Genomic DNA, 26,188 nt, shown 5'->3' with positions numbered 1-26,188 from the left:
CAAGCCGGATGTTTAAGGAAAGGATGGCGATTCACAGGTCAACCATTCGAAAAGCTTTATTGGACATTGATACTGGTGAGGATCTAAAACATCTTCTAGTAGCCAGACACTTCAGGCAACACAAGCATACTGTAGCTTATCCACACTTAAATGTATGCCTATCCTGCAAGCCAACATGTCCTCTCGTGGTGGGGACAGAAACAAGTTGCTACTTCAGCTGGAGGCCAAAATGATATACGAACTAAGAACAATGTCACCACATGGTCTCAACGAAGATTTTCGCCTTGGATGTTTCATCTAATGTTTCAATGGACTTGGTCATTTTTGGTCATTTTTTTGCTATATCTTTTTGATATTTTTTGGTCTCATTTGTTGTTTTTATGGCGTTTTGTCATTTTTGTGGTTCTTCCACATTATCTCTTTGCTTGTTGCTAATGTTATTTGTTGTTCTCACTCTATTTCTCTGGTGTTTAATTATTTGTCTGTTCCAATGTGCTCCTCTATGTGGTATCACACTTTTTATCATTTTTTTTGTCTTGTCTTCCTTCCTCCCCTTGTCTTATTTTTTCCTTCTGTGTCCTGTGTTTCACTTGGTCCCTTATTCCTTTCCCTTGTCTCACATCCACATTGGTGTTTCAAGTAGCCTGTCCCTTCCTTCCAGGCGCTGTGGCTGTTAGGTGTACCTTTGCTGTGTTTATATTGGCTCCCGTGGCTTTCTAGTAGTTTTTTATTTATTTATTTATTTTTCTGCTCACTGATGGTGCTATTCGCGTTGTGCCTGCGCGACACCATTGCCTTCTGCTCCATTGTGCTCGGAACTACTGCGCATGTCTCTGTAGCAGTCTCTGCATATATTTATTTATTTTCAGTCCCTTCCTTTGCTACTTGCGAGGCGCTTGCTCGACCACACTGCCTTTTTTACTTATTACGATCCGCACTGACTACACGGCTCCATAGTGATTCCTGGATATATTTATTTATTTTCAGTTACTCACTGAGGCACTTGTGCTGCGCATGTGCGATGCTGTTGCCTTTAGCCTCATTGACTCCATGGTTACTTGTGATGCTTTGTTATGCTTTTCCCCTCCAGCAGTGGTTGCATATATGACATCATTCCCAGATCTCACTAGTGAGTGTCTGCAGCTGTTTAGTGTTGTGATTTGACCTATCAGGACTCTGCTTGTTACTTGGTGGTGGGTATATATGTATCTTTATCTTCACTAAGTTTAGAGCACTCCCTTGAGAAAGGTCCTGTTTCTAGGACCGAAACGTCGGTGAATGTGTCTGTTTTCTACTAATACCATTCTTTTTTGGATACTACTGAGTGTGCTGTCTCTTCCTTGCTTTGTGGGCCTGGGACTCTGGATCTGCCTGGTAAGGAGCTCATATATATATATATTGTGACAGAAACCAGGGATTGGTAATAAACTCCATATACAGGGCTCCCAGGATACTGAACAGTTTCTGTCCTGTCTAAGCTGAACAGGGCAGCCTCGTGGTACAGGCACTCCATTCCACAGTTTGTCTGCTGCCTGTTTTCTGTCACCTGTCATGCTGATTACAGTTCAGGTATATAAGACCTGTTTCCTGTTTCCTCTGAGCCCCGCCCAAGAGCCTGGAAGGCTGCTGAACTGCAGAGGGGTGAGAAAGCCTCTTTCCCAAATCGCTTCATTCATTCTGTTAGTTTGCCTAAAGACTGCAAAGGTACTTATTTTGTTGGTGGAAGTGGACAAGCCACTTCCAACTCTGAGTCAGGGACATCTAAGTTTAAGTTATCGCTCAGACGAGCAGCTTTTAGTTTGGCTTTGTTTTCTGTTTAAACTGTGGCAGTCTCAGTGCCTGGGACTGAATAAACCAGGCATAGCCTGTTTAAAGGAACAGTACGTGACGTCTCATCATTTAACCTACCCTAAAAGACCGTGTTCTAACAGTCCCGGACAGACGGCGGAGCCCCGGAGTAAGCCGTTTGTCACATATGGTGGAGAATGCGGGCAGAACACTGAAAGGTCTGGGGGTTAAAGAACTTTAAAAAAAAAAAAAAAAAAAAAAAAAAAGAAGGTTTTTTTTTTCCTCTCTCTCCAAACAAGATGGAAGACGTGGTGAGTGCGCTGGTACGCAATGTCGCTGTCCAGAAAGACGCGAATGAAGCCCAGCAACAGGCGAGTGAAACCCAGCGACAGCTGTTAATAGCCCAGCAAGAGACTAATGCAAACCAGCAAGAGACAAACCGCCTGCTGAGAGAGGAGCAAAAGCGGTTCGCTCAGGGCTTACAGCAGGAACTCGAGATCCTGAGGGGGACTATCAGTAACCTTCCACTGGCAGAGGCAGCCCCAGTTCCAAAAATGACCAGGGCAAGCCACTACCTTCAGAAGATGGGACCCTCGGATGATGTGGAAGCCTATCTTCTCACGTTTGAACGCACGGCACAGAGAGAGGGATGGCCAGAAGCTGAGTGGGCTGGTCTAATCGCACCCTTCCTAAGCGGCGAACCCCAGAAGGCTTACTTTGATCTAGAGCCAGCCGAAGCTAACGTCTATGCAAAATTGAAGTTCGAGATCCTCGCCCGTCTCGGCGTAACCACGGCTGTTCGTGCCCAAAGGTTTCACGCATGGTCCTTCACGATGGATAAAGCCACACGAAGCCAGATGTATGACCTCATCCACCTCGCCCGGAAGTGGCTACAACCCGAGATCAACTCAGCAAGCCACATCGTGGAACGGTTGGTCATGGACCAGTTCTTGAGGAAACTTCCCTCTGCCTTACGCCGTTGGGTCAGTCGGAGTGACCCCCACAATGCGGATGAGCTTGTGGCCCTTGTAGAAAGGTACAGTGCAGCAGAAGAGCACCCGCAACCCACAGTCGTGGAGCAACCCCACTATCCGAGGTTCCAGGACTCTTCCAGAGACGGTAAAAGGGTACCGGGGTTAAGGGGCGCTGAAGAGCGGCGACCACCTTCACGCCGCTCCAGCAACAGTGGTTCGCACACTAAGGGCAATAGCCAACATGGGGAGCCGGGAAAAGGCTCTAAGTGGGACACAGACTATGTACCTAAATGTGTAAATTGTCATGAGAGGGGCCACACAGCAAAAATCTGCCCACTAAATGATGAGCCCATGCAATGCAACAGCGTGGAACCTTATTCGCTGTTGTCCCAATGTATGGGCCCTAGCCCAGAGGACCCCTTGAATAACCATCTGTGGGCATTTGTAAAGGTTAATGGTAAGAGGGTTCGGGCACTTCTTGACTCTGGGAGTATGGTCACACTAGTGTCCGAATACCTATTGCCCATTAAGAAGAAACAGGTAAACAGTTCACAAAGAGTGGCAATTTGTTGTATACATGGGGATAATCATGAATATTCCACTGTTGATGTTTTTTTTGAAACAGAATTTGGTTCTTTAGATTTCAAGGTGGGTGTTGTACCCAAACTGGCACATGATGTGTTAATAGGGACCGACTTTCCCCATTTTCTAAAAATGTGGTCCCCAGCTCAGAATAGCGCCCAGAGTTCAATAGCAGACCATAACGAAGTGTTAGAAGAAACAAATCCTTTCCCTTTTTCAGAAATGGAGGTTGACGAGGGCCCAAATAAGAAGGGGGAAAAGGAGGAGTGCTGTGAAATTCCCTTCCCCATCACTACTTTGGTAGGGAATACCCCAAATCAAGATGTTGATCAGGCACTTACCACCCCAGTACAGGATAAGACCCTCGCTGACCTAGAGGTCAGTCCTGGGAGTTTTAAGAAGGCCCAGTGGGAGGACCCCACATTAGCGGTAGCAAGGGGAAATATACGGGACCAGAATGGTACTCATGACCAACCAGATAGGTCACTTGCTTACCCCTACTTCGAGGTAGAGAACGACTTAGTATATCGGGTTGATAAAAGAAAATCAGTTACAACTAAACAATTGTTGGTACCACGGACATTCCGTAACGTAGTATTACACCTCGCACATAGTCATCCATTGGGGGGACACCTAGGGGTGGAAAAGACAAAAGAAAAGGTTCTCAGAAGCTTTTATTGGCCTGGGGTTCTGGCAGAAATTACAAACTATTGTTCCTCATGCCCAGAATGTCAGATCACCGCCCCGTTCAAAGCATACCGCAGCCCATTGGTACCCCTTCCCATAATAGAGGTACCATTTGACCGGATTGCTATGGATCTAGTAGGACCCCTAATAAAGTCTGCTAGGGGACATCAGCATATATTGGTAATATTAGATTATGCTACCCGATATCCGGAGGCAGTTCCCCTACGTAGCACCTCTGCTAAAAACATAGCAAAAGAGTTAGTACTTCTGTTTTCCCGGGTCGGAATTCCTAAAGAGATCTTATCTGACCAGGGAACACCATTTATGTCCCAAGTAACAAAAGAGCTATGTAAACTCCTAAAAATCAAGCATCTCAGAACCTCAGTCTATCATCCACAAACAGATGGTTTAGTGGAAAGGTTCAATAAAACCTTAAAGAGCATGTTACGCCGGGCGGTCGATAAGGATGGGAAAAACTGGGACTGTTTGTTACCATACCTGTTATTTGCCATTAGGGAAGTTCCCCAGTCATCCACAGGCTTCTCCCCGTTTGAACTATTGTATGGCCGACATCCAAGGGGCTTACTGGATATAGCCAAAGAAACTTGGGAACACGAGGTTACCCCTTACAGAAGTGTAATAGAGCATGTTGCCCAAATGCAGGACCGCATTGCTGCAGTCCTACCCATAGTGAGGGAACACATGGAGAAAGCTCAAGAAGCACAAAGGAATACGTATAATAAGGGTGCTAGGGTCAGAATTTTTTTTCCAGGTGATAGGGTACTAGTTCTGGTTCCCACCGTGGAGAGTAAATTCCTTGCTAAATGGCATGGGCCATATGAGGTCTTGGAAAGAGTGGGAGAAGTAAATTATAGGGTAAGGCAGCCAGGTAGGAGGAAACCTGAGCAAATTTACCATATAAACCTACTCAAGCCCTGGAAAGATAGAGAGGTCTTGTTAACCCTAGTACCCCCAGGTCCGTCAGAGAATCAAGAAACTGACCCAGAGGTTAGCATAGCTGAAGCACTGTCCGTGCATCAGAAACGAGAGGTCCAGAGTTTAGTGAGAAGGAACAAAGAAATCTTCTCTACACAGCCAGGTAAAACTAACATAATTAAACATGACATAGTCTCTGAACCGGGGGTCCGAGTTAACCTTAAACCGTACCGAATCCCAGAGGCCAAGAGAGAGGCTATAAGTTTAGAGGTTAAAAAAATGCTAAAACTAGGCGTAATTGAGGAATCCCAAAGTGGGTGGAACAGCCCTATAGTTTTAGTCCCAAAGCCAGACGGTACAACAAGGTTTTGTAATGACTACCGGAAACTAAACGCGGTGTCAAAATTTGATACTTATCCTATGCCCAGGGTGGATGAACTTGTAGAGAGACTGGGCAAAGCCCGATATCTCACAACCCTAGACCTAACAAAAGGGTACTGGCAGGTTCCCCTCACAGAAAGGGCAAAAGAAAAAACAGCCTTCTCAACCCCAGACGGCCTCTTTCAATATAAGGTGCTGCCTTTTGGCTTACATGGAGCTCCCGCCACATTCCAAAGAATGATGGATAAAATTTTAAAACCACATGTTCGGTACGCTGCCGCCTACCTGGATGATGTGGTAATCCATAGTGAAGATTGGCAGTCCCACCTTCCAAAGGTCCAAGCTGTGCTCGACGCAGTTCGGTCTGCTGGACTAACTGCTAACCCCGCTAAATGCACTATTGGTCTGGAGGAGGCCAAGTATCTGGGGTATTCTATTGGTAGAGGGTTACTCAAACCACAAACACTCAAAGTAGAGGCGATACAAAATTGGCCAAGGCCAGTCACAAAAAAACAAGTAAGGACCTTTTTGGGGTTAATTGGCTACTATAGGAGGTTTATTCCCAATTTTGCAACTAAGGCAACCCCACTAACCGACCTCACAAAAGCAAGAGGACCGCTAATGGTAAAGTGGTCCCCCGAAGCCGAACAGGCCTTTAGAAGCCTGAAAGAAGCTCTCTGTGCCCAACCAGTGTTGGTCACACCTGACTTCTCCAAAGAGTTCGTAGTCCAAACCGACGCATCTGAGGTAGGGCTGGGGGCGGTACTCTCCCAGGAGTCTCAAGGGGAGGAGCACCCCATCCTTTATTTAAGTAGGAAACTAAATCCCCAGGAGAAAAATTACTCCATAGTCGAGAAAGAGTGTCTCGCAATAAAGTGGGCTGTAGAGACACTCAAGTATTATCTGTTGGGGAGAAAGTTCCGATTGGTCACAGATCATGCACCCCTTACCTGGATGTGTCAAAATAGGGAGAAGAACGCTAGGGTGACCAGGTGGTTCCTAAGCCTACAGCCCTTTAAATTTTCTGTGGAACACAGGTCGGGGCACAAACATGGCAATGCCGACGGGTTGTCAAGGATGCACTCCCTAATATCCATGGTCGCTCACCCCTCGAGGTCTGAGCTGGGGGGGAGGATATGTGACAGAAACCAGGGATTGGTAATAAACTCCATATACAGGGCTCCCAGGATACTGAACAGTTTCTGTCCTGTCTAAGCTGAACAGGGCAGCCTCGTGGTACAGGCACTCCATTCCACAGTTTGTCTGCTGCCTGTTTTCTGTCACCTGTCATGCTGATTACAGTTCAGGTATATAAGACCTGTTTCCTGTTTCCTCTGAGCCCCGCCCAAGAGCCTGGAAGGCTGCTGAACTGCAGAGGGGTGAGAAAGCCTCTTTCCCAAATCGCTTCATTCATTCTGTTAGTTTGCCTAAAGACTGCAAAGGTACTTATTTTGTTGGTGGAAGTGGACAAGCCACTTCCAACTCTGAGTCAGGGACATCTAAGTTTAAGTTATCGCTCAGACGAGCAGCTTTTAGTTTGGCTTTGTTTTCTGTTTAAACTGTGGCAGTCTCAGTGCCTGGGACTGAATAAACCAGGCATAGCCTGTTTAAAGGAACAGTACGTGACGTCTCATCATTTAACCTACCCTAAAAGACCGTGTTCTAACAGTCCCGGACAGACGGCGGAGCCCCGGAGTAAGCCGTTTGTCACAATATATATATATATATATATATATATATATATATATATATATAAACAGCAGGTATTATCAGAACTTCATCCGGAAAGAAGAGACAGCACACAGACAGGTTGATATGACAATACATTGGGGTAACAAAAACCAACGCACTACATCTGACATTTCGGTCAGCTACATGTGACCTTCCTCAGGGTTGTGCTATGTGCACATCCCTGAGGAAGGTCACATGTAGCTGACCGAAACATCGGATGTAGTGCCTTGGTTTTTGTTACCCCAATATATTGTCATATCAACCTGGCTGTGTGCTGTCTCTTCTTTCCGGATGAAGTTCTGGTAATACCTCTGCTGTTTTAATATGCATATGGGATAAGCATCAGTATTTCATTGTTTACAGAGTGCCTGCTGCCTTGTTTCATTCATTCATTTATATATATATATATATATATATATATATATATATATATATATATATATATATATATATATATATATATATATATATATATAAAATAGTACATGTTTTGGGGTGGTAACCAGCTTAGCAAGCCACCCAGTTAGAAAGTGCTGGAACTGTTGTGTAGTTAGAATTCTATGAAGCAGTAGCTGTTTCTTTTATGATTTGTTTTTGCCTTAAAGGAACGGTGGGCCTGTTATTGTATTATTTAACCCCTGTAAGTAAACCCTGTGTAGAGAAGTACAAAGTGTCCTGCCTTAATCTGAGACTCGAGATACTGCGACATGATGCAGACCTCACAATTGGTGAAGAATGTGGGCAGTCAAAAAGACACTGAGGAGTGGAAATGGTGGGTTTGAAAATAAATGCGGGGATTTAAAATGGCCATCCAACTGACCTGAAATAACAGATTCTGCAAGTGAAGTCTGTACCAATGTCTATGACAAGTTGTGCTAACAGGATACACAGAAAAAAGTGTGAAGAATTTAGGAAATAATACCTCCAGAGGTTAAGGTGAAGAATACACCTGAAAGTGAAAAAATGGAGGACATAATGTGTTTTCTGAGTAATGTGCCTGGCCAAACAAAACAATGTCCTTTCAGGAATGAGTGTCACAAGTTTGCCCCACAAAAGGAACAGCACAGATATGTTAATGGTGTCAAGAGCCTTACCACACCAAACACTGTCCCTTCAGATAGTATGATGATGATGAGGAGGAGGACTTCTATGGGGTCACTAGGGATTGAGCACAATTATCTGAACAACAAGGTCAAGGCTCTTCTGCAGGATAAGTGAGTCTCTGAGCACAAGAGGAAGAAGATGGAGGTACATCATCAGGAGCTTCCGGTCAAGGTCACATAGGGGAATAACGTCCTGGCAGAGAGAAATAATAGACTGCTGGATGCTCAAGAATTTATGCAAGAAGTGGCACATCAAAAGCTGAGCTTCAACGCTAAACTCAAATGAGTGAACGACAAGGAGGTAGCGAAGTACCATTCTTCAGGCCCTGAAGACCTAGTAATTGCCTTAAAGGAAAAATTAGATAGATAGATATCGGATGTCTCCGATAAAGTGGTAGGTGCACGGGAGTGTGCAGAAGCCACGCCACAGGACAATGTTGCACTGGGGACGGGGATATGTGATACAATCACTGTCTTTAGGTGCTGAATAGTGCAGTAAGGGTGCTTTCCAGTGTACAAACAGTTAATCTCCACCTGGAAAGCATGCTGCAGCTGCAACTAATTAAGCAGTCTGGACTCCTAAAGAAACAGGCACTTTAAAAGTCAGGAAGTTGCCTGTACACAGATAGAGACTGCTTTTCCCTAGAGAAGGGTGTAGCGTGGGAGAGTTCTCCTCAGCTAGGAAGAGGTTGGCACAGTCCCTAGGCTCGTTGAACGGTGGTCGTGGAGCCTGCTGGGACTTCCTGGCTTTTAACCCCTGGAAGAAGAAAGTACGCGAGACTGCGTTGAAGCAGGGATGTCCTGTCCAGGATATTGGAACTACAGAGGGATTCTCTGAACTTTCATGAGGCCGAGCCCCCCAACAGAAACAGATAAGAGCTAAACATCCTATTGCTGTGCCTAGAGACTGTGTATAGCATCTATATATAATAATACATGTTTTGTGTGGTAACCAGCTTAGCTAGCCACCCAGTTAGAAAGGGCTGGAGCTGTTGTTTAGTTAGACTCCTATGAAGGAGTAGGTGTTTCTATTATGATTTGTTCTTGCTTTAAAGGGACAGTGGGCCTGTAATTGTATTATGTAACCCCTTAAATAAACTTTCCTGCCTTAATCTGGGATTAAAGATACTGTGACGTGATGCAGACATCCCAGTATGTACATTACGCGCATTACTGCAAATATTACTGGACAATAATGCCCTGGTTGGAGAAGGTGAATGGCTGATGTGAAGCCAATGACCTTTACCGAGGCAGGGCATTAGTTTCCTTCTCTGTGTTGGTTATTGTTACAGTATAATACTGTATGTTAAATATATGTGTTTGTATGATTATGTTCTTCACATATACTGTATATCCTATTCATGTACACCCCAGAACACACCTCCCTGACCGCCTTGGCTCCTCACAGATCCCCAGTGCCTGGGGCTGCTGGTCTGCTGGTCTGCCCTACTGTACTTGCTTACTCACTAATCTGGTCCTTCTTCTACGGCTCCCATTCAACAGTATGGCACATACTGCACCTCTATTGGAAATGTGCCAACAAATATGGGGAATTAGTGATAAATAATGGGCAAAATATTGACCCAGAGCAGAAAGAAGCATTTAATTAATTCCCTCCTTTGCAGCCTATATTTGTTAGCATATATAGCTATCTATAAAGTAATTCAGAAAGTCTGTTTGTTTGTTTGTTTGTCCGGCTATACAAATCCACACGCTTAATCCTAGAGCCACCAAACTTGGCATGCTATCTAATAGAATCCAAAGGAAGAGCATTGTTTTTTTTTTAGTATGTTTTGCCCATTGCTTCGGGTAGCCCCTGAACAAATGTTCGTGAAAACGTTTCTTTTTTTCCCTGTAGCCCCTCCGGGAATTGTTCGATTAACTTCAAATTCATGTAGGTGCATATTTGGAGGAGACACAAATCATCCACTAAGTACCGGTTCAATACTTCTGGTTCCACGTTCTAAAGCTTTTTTTCTTGATTTTAGCTAAATGCCTCACGCTTTGTACTTACATTCCACTGCGAACAGTGCAAAAACAGAAGCATGTGAATAAAGAACTTTAATTTAGAAATGTCAGCTTTAGTGTAGTCTTTCTGCAGTTTTCTTGCCATTCTTAATTATATTCTTGACTTGGTACAAAGCAAGTGGTTGGGATATAATTAGTGTTAGTTTGTTTTTATTTTAATATTATAGTTTTCATATTGGCAATGCTTAGCATGTATTAGCTAAACTATAGTTGAAATGTAAAATAAATATTTTAAACTCCCTACTTTGGACCCCCGTCCCCCCCGGGCTATGTCCAATTCCGCTAATGTAATATAATAAAATGTTCCTTATGTAGAGCTGACAGGACCTGTAGATCCCCAATCAGACATCCCAAACCTTGCTCCAGACTTCCCCCAGTGATCCCCTTCTCAATCAAAAGCAGAAATTTGTACCAGGTTTAAAACTTGCTATAGCCCTTCATTGTCTAACAACCACTGTAGCTCATTTTAAATTCCATAAAGGGAACATGAGCACCTAAAACTGTATGTTTATTGAGTTCCTGGGTGTCCCTGGTGCTCAAAATAGCATGGCTGAGCTCTGTAGGACCCCCTGGTTTGAACACTGTGAAAAAATCTTTAAAAAGAAACAAAAAACTTGCAGCTGGGATTGCTGGTTTAAAATCGACCAGCATAAAAGTTATTGCCAGTTGTTATTTTATGTGACATTTAGACAAAGGTCTCATGTTAGCTAAAGAATGAAATACTCTGGACTTGAAAACAACGGTCAAGACAATGTCCATGCTACTCCATCTCAGAAAGTTGTTATGGTATATGGACTAGATGTATTTAGTAGTGGCAGCCATTAACACTCACTCCTATTTGTAATCTGCATAGTGCAATAAGCAACACAGACTTTCTTATTTCAAGTATCGTAAATTCCTGGCAGTATACTGTAGGTAGCCTGTTACTTCTAAGGCTTTGGTACCGCTGCGTCCGGCGGCGCGTGCGGCCGCGTGCGCATTACTCACCATCACCATGTATCCTCCCGAGATGGTCCCAGTCCCCCCTCGCTGCACGGCTCACTACATACTGTGATGCGTCAGCCGCCAGGGGATGCAAGAGAATTGAGATCCCGAGCGGCGACGTATCACGTGGTGTGGCTGTGAGCCAATCAGTACCGGGTCTGGAGCTGTCAGAGCTTCGGGCGCGCTGTCTGAGGCAGCGGGGCCTTAGCCTAATACATATCATGATCAGAGCCTTAGTTATTCGCTCAAAGGTCACTGAACTAATGTAGCACTGAAACAATACTAAATCATTTTCCTTAGACACCAATAACACTGCTACTCTGAAATTAAAAAATTACCACATTTCAAAATTTGTAGGGATATTTTTTCTAACAAAACATGCTTGCACTTTGTAAATATCTAATAATCTGCTAACACAAAGATTTAGATTGTAAATTTATACATGTAGCTGATTATGTGATAACCTTTGCACAACCACTAATTATATCTTGATTGGACCAATCTTACAAGACCGTTTCTTTCACAAGTTCCTGACTTCAATATTGCATTACAATAGAATTTGGTAAGTCATGAATAAATTAGTAATAACGCACTCTCAAGCAGTCTCCCATGATTATGATGCATAAAGCTTACTGTTTAATGGGAAGTTATGGTCTAATGAGAAGGATCATTTCTCTGCTACATTAAAATTAAGCTTGCACAGTCCTTACATTTTAAGAATGTAAAATAACCTGTACCATATGCAGAAATTAGTACTTTTTATGCATTACTGTTTTAAACAAACCATTCACTGCTTTTAACATTAATGCATTTTTCAATATTATGTGCACAAAGAAATACATCAGTACACATTTTTGAAAAACAAAACATCACCTGATTAGACTCCCGTTATTACTAGGGATGAGTTGGTTGCAGAAACACCTCCCCCCAAATATAAAATGTTTTACATAAATGGAATTCATATTTGCTAGTACAGCTTAACCCCGCTATAGCGCGGTCCTCGGGGGCCACCTGAGACCACCGCGTTAGTAATGGGGTCGCGAAAAAACAAAATGGCAGCCGCAAAAAAAATGTTATTAAAAAATAATGGCCGACACATCAGTGCTACCGCGTCCCCGGAGTGGGAAAGCTGAGAACTCTCCCAGCGTTCCCAGACCCGGTGGGGCAGCAGCAACCACACACAGCCCTTACCTGGCATCTGGCAGCTCTGCTCCCGGTCTTTGTTAGTGTTAGGAATGTCCAGCATATCACTGCTGTGTTACGATCGCACTGCGCATGTGCATCGGATCGGGTTTCAAAGAAGAGACTGTGGCGTTCCTGCTTTGTTTACATGAGCCATGTGCAATGCTCTCCACATCCAGACACATGCGATGTTCATGGCTATGACGAAACACTACACAGACAGTATGGGCGGACAGTGTGTGTGTCAGTGTGTGTTAGTGTGTCAGAGTGTGTGTGTGTCAGAGTGTGTAAGTGTGTAAGTGTAAGGGTGTGTGTCAGTGTCAGTGTGTGTGTAAGTGTGTGTAAGTGTGAGACAGTGCCCCAGCCTGCTCCATTCAGTGCCTGAAACTGGAGACCAGGGAACCAGAGCCTCACATGAGGACAAACTGCCATATGTTCTGGGGTCACGTCAAACCCTCCAAACTTCTGAATGACATTTATCACTCTGCTGTTTATATAACCTGCTTATTTATATAATCAAAATCTGCGCATATTGAAGTGTGTCACACCCGGAATATCCTGTGATTAACACAACTTCATTACAAGGAGACCCAAACTCTGTGTGATTCACAACCCAAAACCCAGGCATTTAATCCAAGCAATAGCAAGGCACAAAGCTTCAGTGCAGCGATTGGGGACCCCCCATGAACAGGAATATTGGACGGAGACGGAGACAGACACACAGGCACACACAGGCACACACAGGCACACACAGGCACACACAGGCACCTCACCTGGAAGCCAAAAAATAGGGGAGCAACCTGGGGGGGGTGGGGGAACGGGTCTCTGTGACAGGAGGGGGTGATCACTGGGGAGGGGGAAGATCCCCAGGAACCTGTTCAATTTCCTGACTGATCATAAGCTGCTTGGAGGAGTCGGGATCCAAGTCCTGCTGCACATTTCAGCAATTCACAGGCAGGGGAGGGGGCGGGGAGGAAATTGCTAAACATGCCAGTCTAACAAAAGGCTAAAATAAACCAAGAGGTCACTCACCCCCCTCCCTCCCCCCCTCCCAGACTGTGTCAGGACAGATGCACACAGATTAACCCCTGCACTGCCACGGCGCGCACACACGGCCCTCAACCCTCAGCCCGCACCGAGTGCAGCGAGTGCACAGAGCGCCCACAGAACACCCTGTTTGAGAAAGGGGTTACTGTGTGAGTAGGGAGGGGGGTTACTGTTTGAGCAGGTGGGATATTTTGAGCAAGGGGGGTTGTGAGCATGGAGGGTACTGTGAGCAGGGGGGGATATTTTGACAGGGGGGGGGATATTTTGAGCAGGAGGGGGATATTTTGAGCAGGGGGGTGGTTACTGTGTGAGCAGGGGGGTGGTTACTGTGTGAGCAGGGGGGTATTGTGAGCAGTGGGGTGGTTACTGTGTGAGCAGGGGGGGGTTACTGTGTGAGCAGGGGGGTTACTGTGTGAGTAGGGGGGGTTACTGTGTGTGTAGGGGGGATTACTGTGTGAGCATGGGGGGTACTGTGAACAGGGGGGGTACTGTGAGAGAGGGGGGGTACTGTAAGCAGTGGGGGTACTGTGTGAGCAGGGGGGGTAATTCTGTGTGGTCTTTTGGTTAACATGAAAGATGCTGGCCTTTGAAGTGCTAGGGTGCTTTGTGATCATGGCCTTGAGTGCCCACAACTCACACAGCACACAGACTTCAAACAGAGCGCACACAGCGCACACAGCGCACAGAACCCACAGCCTGCAAATAGTGCCCACAGCCACCCACAGAGCAGTGGCAGAGGCAGCACTATCCCATAAAGAGGAGAGGTAGGAGATCTTCAGCTTATGTCCTATTCACTTATACAATATTCTTCTGTTCTATTGTGCTGTTTGGTGGGTTTGTGTTTTTATTTTATTTTAAGCTTTTATTAATGTTTTGTCCCAATTTTGCCCAAACCCGCCCCCAACCCCAAAAAAAAAAATTGTAACCCCCTCTTTGGGCACTAGTAGTTTCTGTAAAGGGTTGATTGCGTTAAGGTGTTAACTATGTGGGCTCACTCAACTTACTCCCCTCCCCACCATGTGATGTATGATGTAGATGTAAGGATGTACATAACCGGCCCTTATGTTCTAGAAACAGGATCTTTAGAATTCTGACAGGGGTCCTAACTGTGAGTCCTATAATTAGGGTTGTGTGTATAGTCATGTGTATTAAGATGTGTCCTTTATTGTTTTCAGTTGGGAACATGCCCATTTCTAAATTAGCACCTATAAAAGGAACGGGAACCCCAAGTTTTTAGGACAGAGATGGCAACTGTCCTTGTCTTATAGGGTTGACCCTACTGCAGCTTGCCGCCACTGTCCTCACAGGGTTCGCCTGTACTGCATCGCACACTCACATTGAACCTGCCTATCCAGCAGGTTCTCATTGCATCCTAGCCTCCCCTCATGCTGTGTCCACTACTCCTTTTTAATGGGCAACTAATCCATGCACTACCCCTGAATAGGAATGAGAACTACCAGGGGATGAAGTATCGAAAGTATTGTTTACCACGGGTTTCTGTCAAGTACCCTACATGTCGATACCTGTGGAGTGTTTAAGATGGCTCTCAATAAAGCACCCTTTTGTTTTTATAAAAGTTTCTGGCACCCATCGCTTTGATCTTCTCATACACACTCAGCCTGTACCTACCCAACACCTTGTGAAAGCCCTGAGAAATTACGTTTTACGGTATATAATTAATCTGTTGTGACCTCCTTTAGAGCCGGGTAAGGAGGATTATATACTGTAATAAATTCACAATTAAATTATTATTTTTTTAATGCCATGTTATGCAGTTAAACCTTAACAACATTTCAACCCTTTTTATTTAATGCAGGTTAACTTAAGTTAAACAGCAGATACTAAAAAGGGAACTAAACTGGGATAAGTAACACAAGTAAACCAAACACAATGCTATTTTTTTATATTAATGCCAAACTCACCAAATACAGTACAACTTTGATAGTCCGCTATCCTATAATCTGGAACTCCTGATAGCCCAGCATTTGATGGCTCACTCACTTTTTCTTTTATAGCTTTGCATACTGGTCTGCCTGAAACATCTGAGAACTCCCCGACTCAAAAGGTGGTGGGTCAGCGCCCGGTGGCCAATAGAAAAGCTGCTATGTCATCAGGGAATGACATGCCAGCTTTCTATTGGTCGACCCCACGGCTTCCGAGTTCAGTTCCTGTCACAGGCAATTACACCAGGAGTGATAAAAGGTATCCTTTTAGTCCCCCAAATAGTACTCAATATCCAATAATACGGCACCTCTCATATCCCAATAGTAACAGACTATTGGAATTGTACAGTAATTATAGAAAACATATATTTGAATATGCTCAGAACAAACTCTTTCTCCTCCTGCCATTCTTGTTAGTGAATCAATCTTGTTTTAGGTTAAAATGGGGCTCTGCATTGATGTTAACATGTATGCATTTGGATTCCAGTTGTCAGATGTCATGACATTCCCAAGCCTGTTTCCTTCCCTGTGATGCCTGAATATAGAACACCAGACAAAACATGAGAGATAAAGGTTGCAGCTTTATTTTGATCACCACAAAAAAAGGAAGCGAGAGACTGCTTCACTGAAAGGTTATGAGGTAAGAGGCCTTCCATATGTGACCACCTCCCTTTAAGGTCTTGTCTAAGGACACTTCCACAATAGAACATAACCCTTTAAAACAGGTGGAGAAAGGAGGCAGGCCTGCCAAGTACTACTACACCAGCGTTGGTGCAGTTGTTTCTTTATCAACACTTTTTAGAAGTTCTACTATTTATTTGACAGAATATAGGCCAGAAAACTAATGTCTTATTGCACCTTTCTCTAATGGAAACATCAAAGTGTAGGATTATATCTTAAAATAGAACAACTGTACCCTAATCCACATATGATGAAAGCAGATAACTAAATCAAATGATGGCAAAAAGCAATTAGTAAGGAAAACGTTATGCTAATGAAGCAGTAGTACTTGTTAGGTCATACTAATTATGCATACAAAGCTTTGACTTGAGGCACAGTACAGCTTCGAAGATTAATAGGTATATAAGAGGATGAGGCATGAAAGCTGAGTATGTTTTATGCTGCAGTGTTCATGGCCTAAATCCTTTCTTCCTTTAAGCTGAAATTTGATTGCAACTTTTTGCTGAAGTCATGCATTTATTGTGAGTTTCCCCTTAACAAAATTATACCATATGCTAATACTCCTATTCAAATATTACACATTTTGTTAACATTTCATATATTGTAAACATACAAATATAATCAGAGGGGAAGTAATAAGGTCAACTGAACTTCATAGGATATTATCAAATTCTTTTGGCATTTTTATTATTTGAAACAACACAATTATCAATCCACATATCTCACACAGGATACCCAAGTCTATTCCAGTGCCCATGTGTTTAAACAGTAGGGAAGATCATTCTGGTCATGGATATTTAAATAAGCACAATGAGAGTGTAATCTCTTCAGTTTACTCCTTTTTCACAGGGATGTTCTATATTTATAAATTTAAACAGTTTTTCATGTGGCTGGCCTGAATGTTCTTTGTATTCAATTGATAACAAATAGTTGAAGCAAAGACAATGGTAGAATTGCTCTTTCATTTTTTTTATTTTCAATTTATATGAAAACCAACAGAATCCACCAGGGGAAAGAGAGAGGGAGAGAGGGAGAGAGGGAGAGAGGGAAAGAGGGAGAGAGGAGAGAGGGAGAAAGGGAGAGAGGGAGAGAGGGAGAGAGAGTGTGTGTGAGAGAGAATTCTGACAGGTGGTTCACCTGTTTCTAGTCTTGAGCTATCATATTAGCTCCCTGTCTCAATGCTTAGCTTCCGTAATTACTCACTAGGGGGAAAAACATTTGTGTGTAGTCCTGTTCAGCACCAGCCTTAACTAGATGGTCATAAAGACAAAAATGACTGGAAAAATAATATACTCTAGCACTGAAGCCAAAGCTTAACATTAAAATTCAGATATTTAAAAAAAAAAGAGCTCCTAAAATGGGGTAATTGCATTTTTTATGTAAATGAGGATAATTTAATTAACTGCACAGAAACTTCCATTGATTTCAGAAGGAGTTTGTGAGATAGCGCCAATCAGGGAAATATCACAGTTTAATAACCCCCAATGTTTTCAAAACGGTGAACTTTTTAATGGCCAAATTCTAATTAATATTGCTAACTTGTCTCTCTAAATCTCTCCTATGCAGCAATAAAGCTGATTTTTTAAAATCTAAAACTGAATTTCATTTGTATTGAAAAATATATACATACAACAACCTGAAGTAATTATCTCCAGATTCACTGTAAGCAGTTTACATGACCAAAATGTAATTATACTTTAATTTGAATTTCAAAGAGGTCTTTCACATTTGAATAATATTAAAACTCCTGTCTCTACTTTGCTTAGGTAAATATCTAGGTCCAAAATAAGGTATATATTTATAAATACATCTCTATCTTTAAATTATACGTTTAAACAAAATATGTAATGCTGTTTGTTCAGAAACACAAGACATTACACACAGCAAAAATATTGCATTCTAAATAACTATCTTCTCAATTGATGAAAGATACAGTATTCAAGACAAATTATAGATTTCAAACGACACATATGCTGTGTCATTACAAAAACCACCTTTAATCTCAGGTTGATAGCTAAACTAAACACACAGCAGAAAAAAAACAACAACATTAAATGCAATTACAAATAGAGAAAAAGACTGCTGACAGTGGTGCTGGAAATTAAACCAATTATCTTGGTCAGTCGTTTGTACCATCAACCTGCACATACATTTTTTTTTATAAAGTAAAGCAATAGTTCAATATTGTCTTGATAAATGTTTAAACTCTGGTTACTGCTTCAGGGACCAATTAAATGAGTTAACTGAGCCATGTGAGCCCATCAATGAATCCAATTCTCTTTTTCTATTTATTTCTGCAGCTAAAGTAAAGGAGCAATGTGAAAGCACTGTGGTGTTCTATGGTGACAAATGATTGTATACTGATACCAATAATAGGCCTTACACTTTGGCACAGATCCACAAAGCTCAGTTTAATCAGGGCTCATAACGCGACATTACCTAAAACAGGAATAGATGTTATGTTGACTTAACATGGTAACCTCAAAACTAATTATATGGAAAAACAAAGACTGTCCTACATCTCATTAGCATATGCTTAAAGTCATGTTACTGATGCATATCAATGCGTTATCTTCCAATAATGTGATGTTATGCCAGTCTTGCGTAACTCCCTTCCACCAAAAGTGGCCTTTTGCTTAAGTGGAGAGAAAGAGGAGAGGGAAATAATGCCAGGATTTAACAGTGTCATTTAAAGCTTTATTTCATGATCTGGGTGGGAGCAATGCAGAGTTCAAATATTAACTACTGTAACTAACACAATGTTAAAACAGCACTCCTCAAGACCCTTTATGTTTTTTCAGTTAAAAAAAAAAAAGTTTGATGCAGGGGTCTCCAGAGCTGAACCGCGTTGATTTCAGTTCCGGGGACCCCTTGCTTCCCAAGAGGGTGCCGGTATCTCTTTGCTCTTTAAAAATCTAGGCCAATAGGAAGCCACAAGAGATGATGTCACGGCTCCTATTGTCCCACAGAATGCGGGACATTTAAGCCGCCATTATGTTAGCCCAAACTAGCCCAGGCGCAGCTGCTACCAGCACCCCCTCCTGAGGTAAGTATCTCGAGAAGCAGGGGGACCCTGGAACTTAAATGAATGTGGTTTAGCTCCGGAGACCCCCTGCTTCAGAAAAAAAGGAGTGTCCCCAGGATTTCTGATTTAAGTCACTGCATTTACAATAATGGACTCTAGTATATATGTGATGTTATGAAAATGCTCCAGTACAAAGAAGAAGTAGCAGGCACACGGTCTTACTCAAAAGGAGGTTTAATATGCCATAAAGTCCAACGTTTCGGCAGTCAAATACTGCCTTTCTCAAGGTGAAGGCCTTCACCTTGAGAAAGGCAGTATTTGACTGCCGAAACGTTGGACTTTATGGCATATTAAACCTCCTATTGAGTAAGACCGTGTGCCTGCTACTTCTTCTTTGTACTGGAACATTTGGGACTACGGGAGCTCCCCAGGACCAGCGCACCGGCAGCTAAGTACCCCACCTCTATTACCATTGATATTGAGTGCGTCTCATCCTCTGTCTATGTTATGAAAATGCCTCATTTGCATATCATATCATGTGTACATCATTATCACTAATGACTGTTATAGGTAACTATATGCTCTTTATGGGAGAAAACATGGCTTCATTTTATCTTATTGTCCTTTGAAGATACACCGTTAGTTTCAACATGACATTTAGTTAGGTTACAGCCATATTAAGTGACTTAACTGAGCTTTATGAATCTGGGTCTTTGTATCAGCTGCTAAAATATTTGCAGAGCTTCCTACACTTTTCTTCTACTAAAAAGAAACGAACATTAGATCTGTTACCAAACAGGTATTTTCTTTGCCCACAATGAATGCTGATTCACTCACCAAAATATTTCTATACTTCTGTATAAACTAGACTTAGATAAAGTATGAGGACTTCTTACAGTGAACGTACAATAGTAGACTGTCAAAACTAAGATACATATGTATTTTTCTAATTAATTTATTTAAGTATTCTCAGTGTGTTTCTGGACAGCAATGTGTCAAGCAGCAATTATGGTGAAGTTACAGCGCATACATATCATAAAGGACTATATAAACATTTGTATCTAGTCGCAATGTGAGAAACAGTATACCCCATCTGTGATGGCTTAAACATTTTGCCAAAAATGTGAATATTATGTTTAACATATTACAATCACACACACAAAAACAATAACTTGAATGGGCTTTAAGATGTCTTCCAGTGCCCAAAAGGGTCTTATTGCAGAAGACTGCTTAGTAAATATGGCCTTTTATGGCTAATTTACTTGAATTGGCTGTGAGGTATCTTATGGGGCCATAATGTCTTATAGCTGCGCAATGCTGTACCTTTGGCCCATATTATCTGTGTAAGCAGTACCATCTACTGGATTTAAGAGAGAATTCTTATCTAATTAGAATGAAGTGGTTAAACACAGATAAGGACGTTTGTGATTTTGCAAAAAAAATCCAAAAAGGGACTCCATTTTCCCATGCAATTTGGACTGGGACTGACAATGGGGATAAACATATTTTATTGCATACAAAACTCGGAAAACAGATATCTTTCTCATTTACTGTACAAAGTATTTTGAACAAATCTAAATGCCTCTCATCTTTAGTTTTTAGGACATAAACAGCATGCTGTAGGACCAACTACACAGGCCGTTGAACCTATCATATTGTCAAAAATTCAATGCTAAACTGTTTAAAGCTACAAGTTAACATACATTTGTTCACAAAACATACACTAATGAGTGTACAGTACATGATGACGTAATACATTCAGCTACTTTAACAGGAACTTGGCAGCTATTCTTATTGTGCATGACAAATAGGACCTAAAAATGTTTTTTTTTCTTGTACCACATTTACATTTCTGCGAATGAATTAACTTTGTTGTCATTTCTCATTTATTTTCACAAGTACCATAAGTGCAATCCATGATGTGGATGCAAAGGTAAAACAAGTAAACTACCGTACATACAGTAAGAAATACATATTGTAGCTATATTCAAAATAGTAAGTCTTACCGTCATGAATCCATCCAGCAATCCAGAATCAGCTTTAGGAGGTGCTTGCAATCTTTCCATGGACCATTTTTCTATGATAGATAATACTTGGCTGTTCTCTATATTCAAGATTCGAAATCCAGTCATGTTAACACCACTATACCTGTATGGTTCAACATCCAAAGCAAACAGGTCCTAGAAAAAATAGGTATTTTAAGAGCTCTAATTAAAAAAATGATGTCCATATTATAAAACTCACAAAAAAAAGAATAAATAATGAAAATCAAAAATCAAAATGATGTTTGGTCAAATCACAATAGATGTATTTAAGTGTTAAAATACAGAGATAAATATGGTGTGCTCATTTTTTGGATTGTGAATTCATTTTCAAAGTAAAAATAAATGTTCCCACAATGTACAGTATACATGGATTCACAAGCAGTTATGACACATATTTGTTTTTCATACCATTTTGCATGCAGTACACTTAACAATATCATACACACAGTAGTTTATATACATGGTAAAAAGAATAACACATTTACTCTGTGACTTAATTCCCTTTTCATTCATCAAATCCATCACCCATAGGTAGCACATTAGAAGCTCAGGCAAGTACGATTATGGGGCACTGTTCTTCTACCAGTGTTCCAATCAACAGCCTTAAACACAATCTTACACTGAGCTACTGCAAATGTACACATTATTTGCCTCTATGTACTGTAAACTGCAAGCCACATATTTGGTTATAGGAACAAAATGTAACAGCGGATATAAAAGTACTATGTTAATTTAGCATGCACAAATTGATTTGTTTACATAACGTATGAAACTACTGTATGGGGGACATGAAAAAAAAATTGGAGAATCATTGTCCCAAATGATATCATCTTGTGTCTATTTGCATCAAAATGTCAAGGTCGTTCTTCCATATTTTTGCCCCACATGCTTCCGATTTGGAGAATGTCAATAGGAGATATTAGACAGGAGATACTGTACATGACCCAAAGATTAGAATCTGCATCTTTGTGCATCACTATTTTATATTATATTTGTGTAAAAATCTGTCAGGTTTGATGGTGGTGTAAACTTCTCTGGCTAACAATTTGAGTCAGGTTTACTCTTTCTTCTATTGGACACAAACGCACGCAGGGAATAAAGCAATGCGTCAAGATCAACTTGTATTCGCAATTTCTTTATTTGGACACATCTCCCTGCTGGGTTGAAAAAAAAAGCCATATCTCCAATAGAGGAACAATATTAGTTTTGAATAGTCCAATGGTGGTTTCATGTTCAATAGTTTTTCCAGATGTGTTTTCTACTTCCATTAGGTACTGTACAGTATTTCACATGGTCAGGTTAATATAATGTGTGTTCAGCATTCTGGTGTGGGATTTTCATGGGCTAAACCTGTCAGCAGAAAATGATAGGGAAGATCATAGCTGTTCACTCTTATTATCTAAACTTAAAATCACCTTTCAAACTGTTCAAAAACATCAGTTTCAACATCTCAAACTAGATGACAATTATACTGTATGTAGTCCTCGTCTCCAGCAGCTCCTAGAGACCCCCCTCCCTTGGAGCAGCGTGGTCGCGGGTGCCGCAGGAGCTAGCGACGGACCCGACGGCTGCTTCCAAAGGTGGGGGCCGGAGCAGGGAATAGCGCGCTATCTACGCGAGCAGGCCGGTTGCCGGGGACGCGATCGGGCCGTTGCTAAGGCCGCAGTCGCGTCGCGAGGGTCCCGGCGGCTCGGGAAGCAGGGCGCCGCCATTGAGAAGTGCGTTGCGCATGCGCAGGAGCCCAATAGCGTGGGAGGCTCCCAGATAGCTTGCGCATGCGCAGAGAGGGGTAGTCAGCCCCCAGGGTGATAAGGTGCAGCCACATGATCCCAGGGAGCCAATAGGGCTGGAGGATGACTCTGCAGGATCAAGCAGATACATTGTGTGGGTTTGGGACTACGTAGTTAGTCAGAGCCAGGAGCAGCCAAGGGAAGGAGGTAGGGTACAGGAGTCAGTGACTCCCTGTACTAGGCCAGCAACCCCCAAGGCCCGAGATAGCCCTGACTCACCCAGTATAGTGAGTGTTGCCAAGCACAGCCCTCAGGTAAGGGCCCCTGTCACTTACATCAGTTGGAGCTGGGGAGCTGTAGGGGAAGGAAGGGTGTAGGGAGCGAGTGAAGCTCCTGCACCGCGTAAGGTCCCCTATATCCCAGGTAGGCCCCAACTCACTCTCAGGCTAGTGGGTAATTGACCAGGGACGGCCTTTGGTTAGGGACGCTGCCCAAAGGGCCGTGAAGTGCTGTCTTGTCAGGGTCATGGCTGGCAGTGCTGTGAGGCCTGACAAGAAGGCATAGTGGTTGTGCAGCAAGTTTGCTGTACGCACACAGCAGGTTGCAGTGCGTTGCTGCAGGCGCTGCTAGTTGTAAGTTAGAGTCAGGACTGGGAAGAGTTAGGGGAGCGGAGCGGGCTATTAACCCCTTAGGTCCCTGAGAGGTCCTCACTCCCCAGTTTGTGGTGCTACAGGGACAGGCCCTAGGTTAGGGATCCTGTCACAGTAGCGCTCGAGTTAGATAGGGACACAGCGGACGCTGCGTTCCCCGTGAAGAGACTTGGGCTCAAGTAGGGGCCCACAGAGACTATCTCCAGGGTGGGATCGCCCCTGGGGTCCGCGTGCAAGGAACCAGCTTGGGATCAGACGGAATCACCGAGCGACAGATCCTTTGCGAAGCCGTTGCTGATCCGAGCACTGGAGTGCTCGGGCAGGTACTTTAAAGCCACAAGTGCACCAACTGGCCATTAGCTTTAATAGTGACTGCGCAGTCACCCATATTCTCTCTCTCTGCAAGAGTGCGGGACATTGGGTGGGGATCCTATGGACACGGGGTGGGATCATCCGGTGTTGGGGAAGCGTCCTGCGCGACGCCGTAGTCAGTGTCGCCTCTAGAGAGGGATACCCGTTATTATGTTGATAGTATTTTTGTTGTATGTTGTTCCCAAGTAAAAGTATTAGTTATTATACAAATAGGTGTGCAAGTTATTTTGTATGTGTCCTGCGAGGAACACATTCATGCTCTGCTAGGAACCATCGCAGGTGGAGGCGCTGCACCGAGTACAAGGTTACTCTTACTCCTAATATAATTGTCCCAGGTTCCCCGTGGCGGAAGCTCAGCCCTCCTGTGAGCCAAGCAGGTAAAGAACCACACCTAGTAACAACGTATGTTCTCCGCACCCACACTATATCTACGATTGGGTGGGGTGGAATACCCGTTACATGTATAACTCTATTAGACAGCTGAGATGAAACTTGGTTCCCCTCTTGTAATTTCTTATTGTTCATAACAAGATAACTTTTCGCAAAAGTTTGCCAACATCTAAATTTACCTCGCAACAACAACCTGAGTCTGGCTATATTTGTATCATACATTAGTCGTCCTGGTAAAGTTGTATATTTGTGTTGTGTATACTGTATTTACGTTTTGTTTTTTATGTTCTGTATTGCATTTCACTATACAAAATGTCTTTCACAAGTTACCCAAACCTGTTTCATTCATCCTATTGTCACATGTTATAAATGGTTAAAGTTACAATCTGTTCTTAGGCAAAAGTCAACAAATGCCAGTGACATGTTTAAGGGATTACATCTGGGTGAGGATTTTTTTTAACCTACATCTAATACTGTACCTATACAGTATGTATTTTTTTTTAAAATAACGTTATTTGCAAACAAGGTGAGTTGACTTGAAAGCAGTTTTATTTTTTCTGACTACTCCTTTTGTGACACACATTCCCAGCCAGCTCTAACTCCAACACATTATATATACTGTATATATATATATATATATATATATATATATATATATATATATATATATATATATATCAATAAGAGTGCTACTGAGCGTGGCCAATGTATACAAACAAAAGACAGGGGTGCCCACTCCTTTTGTGATATCAATGTGCTCTCAGCAAGTACTTGCACAGTCAGGGCCTAATCTCCCCACGTAATATTGTATGTATTAACTGTCTGGTAAGGACAGGGTGGGCTAATGGTAAAGAAAACACTTGATTGCCAAACACTTCCCCACACAGAGGCCCCTAGGAAATTCAATTTGAAAGCAACTTTCCATTCCCAAAAAATTACAGCAGACAGATCTCTTCTATGAGCATGGTTACATTTATGTATGGAAGCTAATTGGACTGATACATTCTTTACAAAAGGTTATGTTCTGGTTGGCCACATGGGATTGCACCTTTAAGTAGCAGACACGTGTTCTAGGTAGTAACCTGCAAATGAGCCTATTAGGCAAGTTCTAGCTTCCAGTCAATTTTTTTACATGGGCTCCTGAGAACTTTTGCCATAGATAGACCTTTTATCCTGTATATAGCTGAAATTGAGAGAAGGAAGTACATCATTTGTGGATACATAAAGAGACATCTGTTTCATCCTTCATCTTCCTGGATTCATCAAAGTGTGTTTGGTTACTGATTCTGCTTTGGGAATCTGGCAGCGGATGCAGACCAGACAGAATTAGGTAGAAAACAAGTTTAAAAAATCCAACCATTGTACAAAGTGCAGCAGAGAATGATTATGGATTCGTGAAATAGCCTCTCAACACAGGAGGTAGAGCTAATACAGTAGGGAAGTCCAAAATGCTTGGGATAGACATAAGGCTATCCTATACATGAAAGTCAGCCAAGGATCAAACAGTGTCTGAGGTTTTGCAATAGACAGGAAAATGAGCAGACTAGTTGGGCCAAGTGGTTCATATCTGCCATCAGATTTTATGTTTCTATAATTGAAAATACACAAGTGTATCTGCAGTGTAGGACATGGCAATTGAGTGAATGAAACAGGGGAAGAGGTTTTGTCTGTTTTATTTTTTACCCACCATAACCTATTTGTGCTGAGAATACAAAATCAAATACATTAATGTAAGGTCTCCTCTATAATTTACTGGCAACAGATTAAATTATTTGTTAGAACACAAAATGCTCCTTCTGTAAATGTTATACAATCATCAGGACAACCGCAAGGTTTTGCGGAAAATAGCATGATAAATTAAACAAAGCAAGAACTGGTACATAAAAATAATCTCACAGGTCATTAGCATTCAAGATTCCAATTAGGGAT

General features: G+C 42.5%; 1 protein-coding gene across 2 annotated transcripts in view; it reads right to left on the bottom strand.

Annotated features, from left to right (window-relative positions):
- GRIK2 (glutamate ionotropic receptor kainate type subunit 2) overlaps positions 1-26,188 on the bottom strand; it is a 925,501-nt gene that overhangs the window by 494,042 nt on the left and 405,271 nt on the right. For both annotated transcript variants that reach the window (XM_075597530.1, XM_075597529.1), the window contains one exon: positions 21,079-21,252. In XM_075597530.1, coding sequence (XP_075453645.1) covers positions 21,079-21,252 — 174 coding nt within the window. The remainder of the gene's footprint in view (positions 1-21,078; positions 21,253-26,188) is intronic.

The sequence above is a fragment of the Ascaphus truei genome, chromosome 4 (genome assembly GCF_040206685.1).
Source record: "Ascaphus truei isolate aAscTru1 chromosome 4, aAscTru1.hap1, whole genome shotgun sequence".
Lineage (NCBI taxonomy): Eukaryota > Metazoa > Chordata > Amphibia > Anura > Ascaphidae > Ascaphus > Ascaphus truei.
This window is presented reverse-complemented; position numbering and strand designations above follow the sequence as displayed.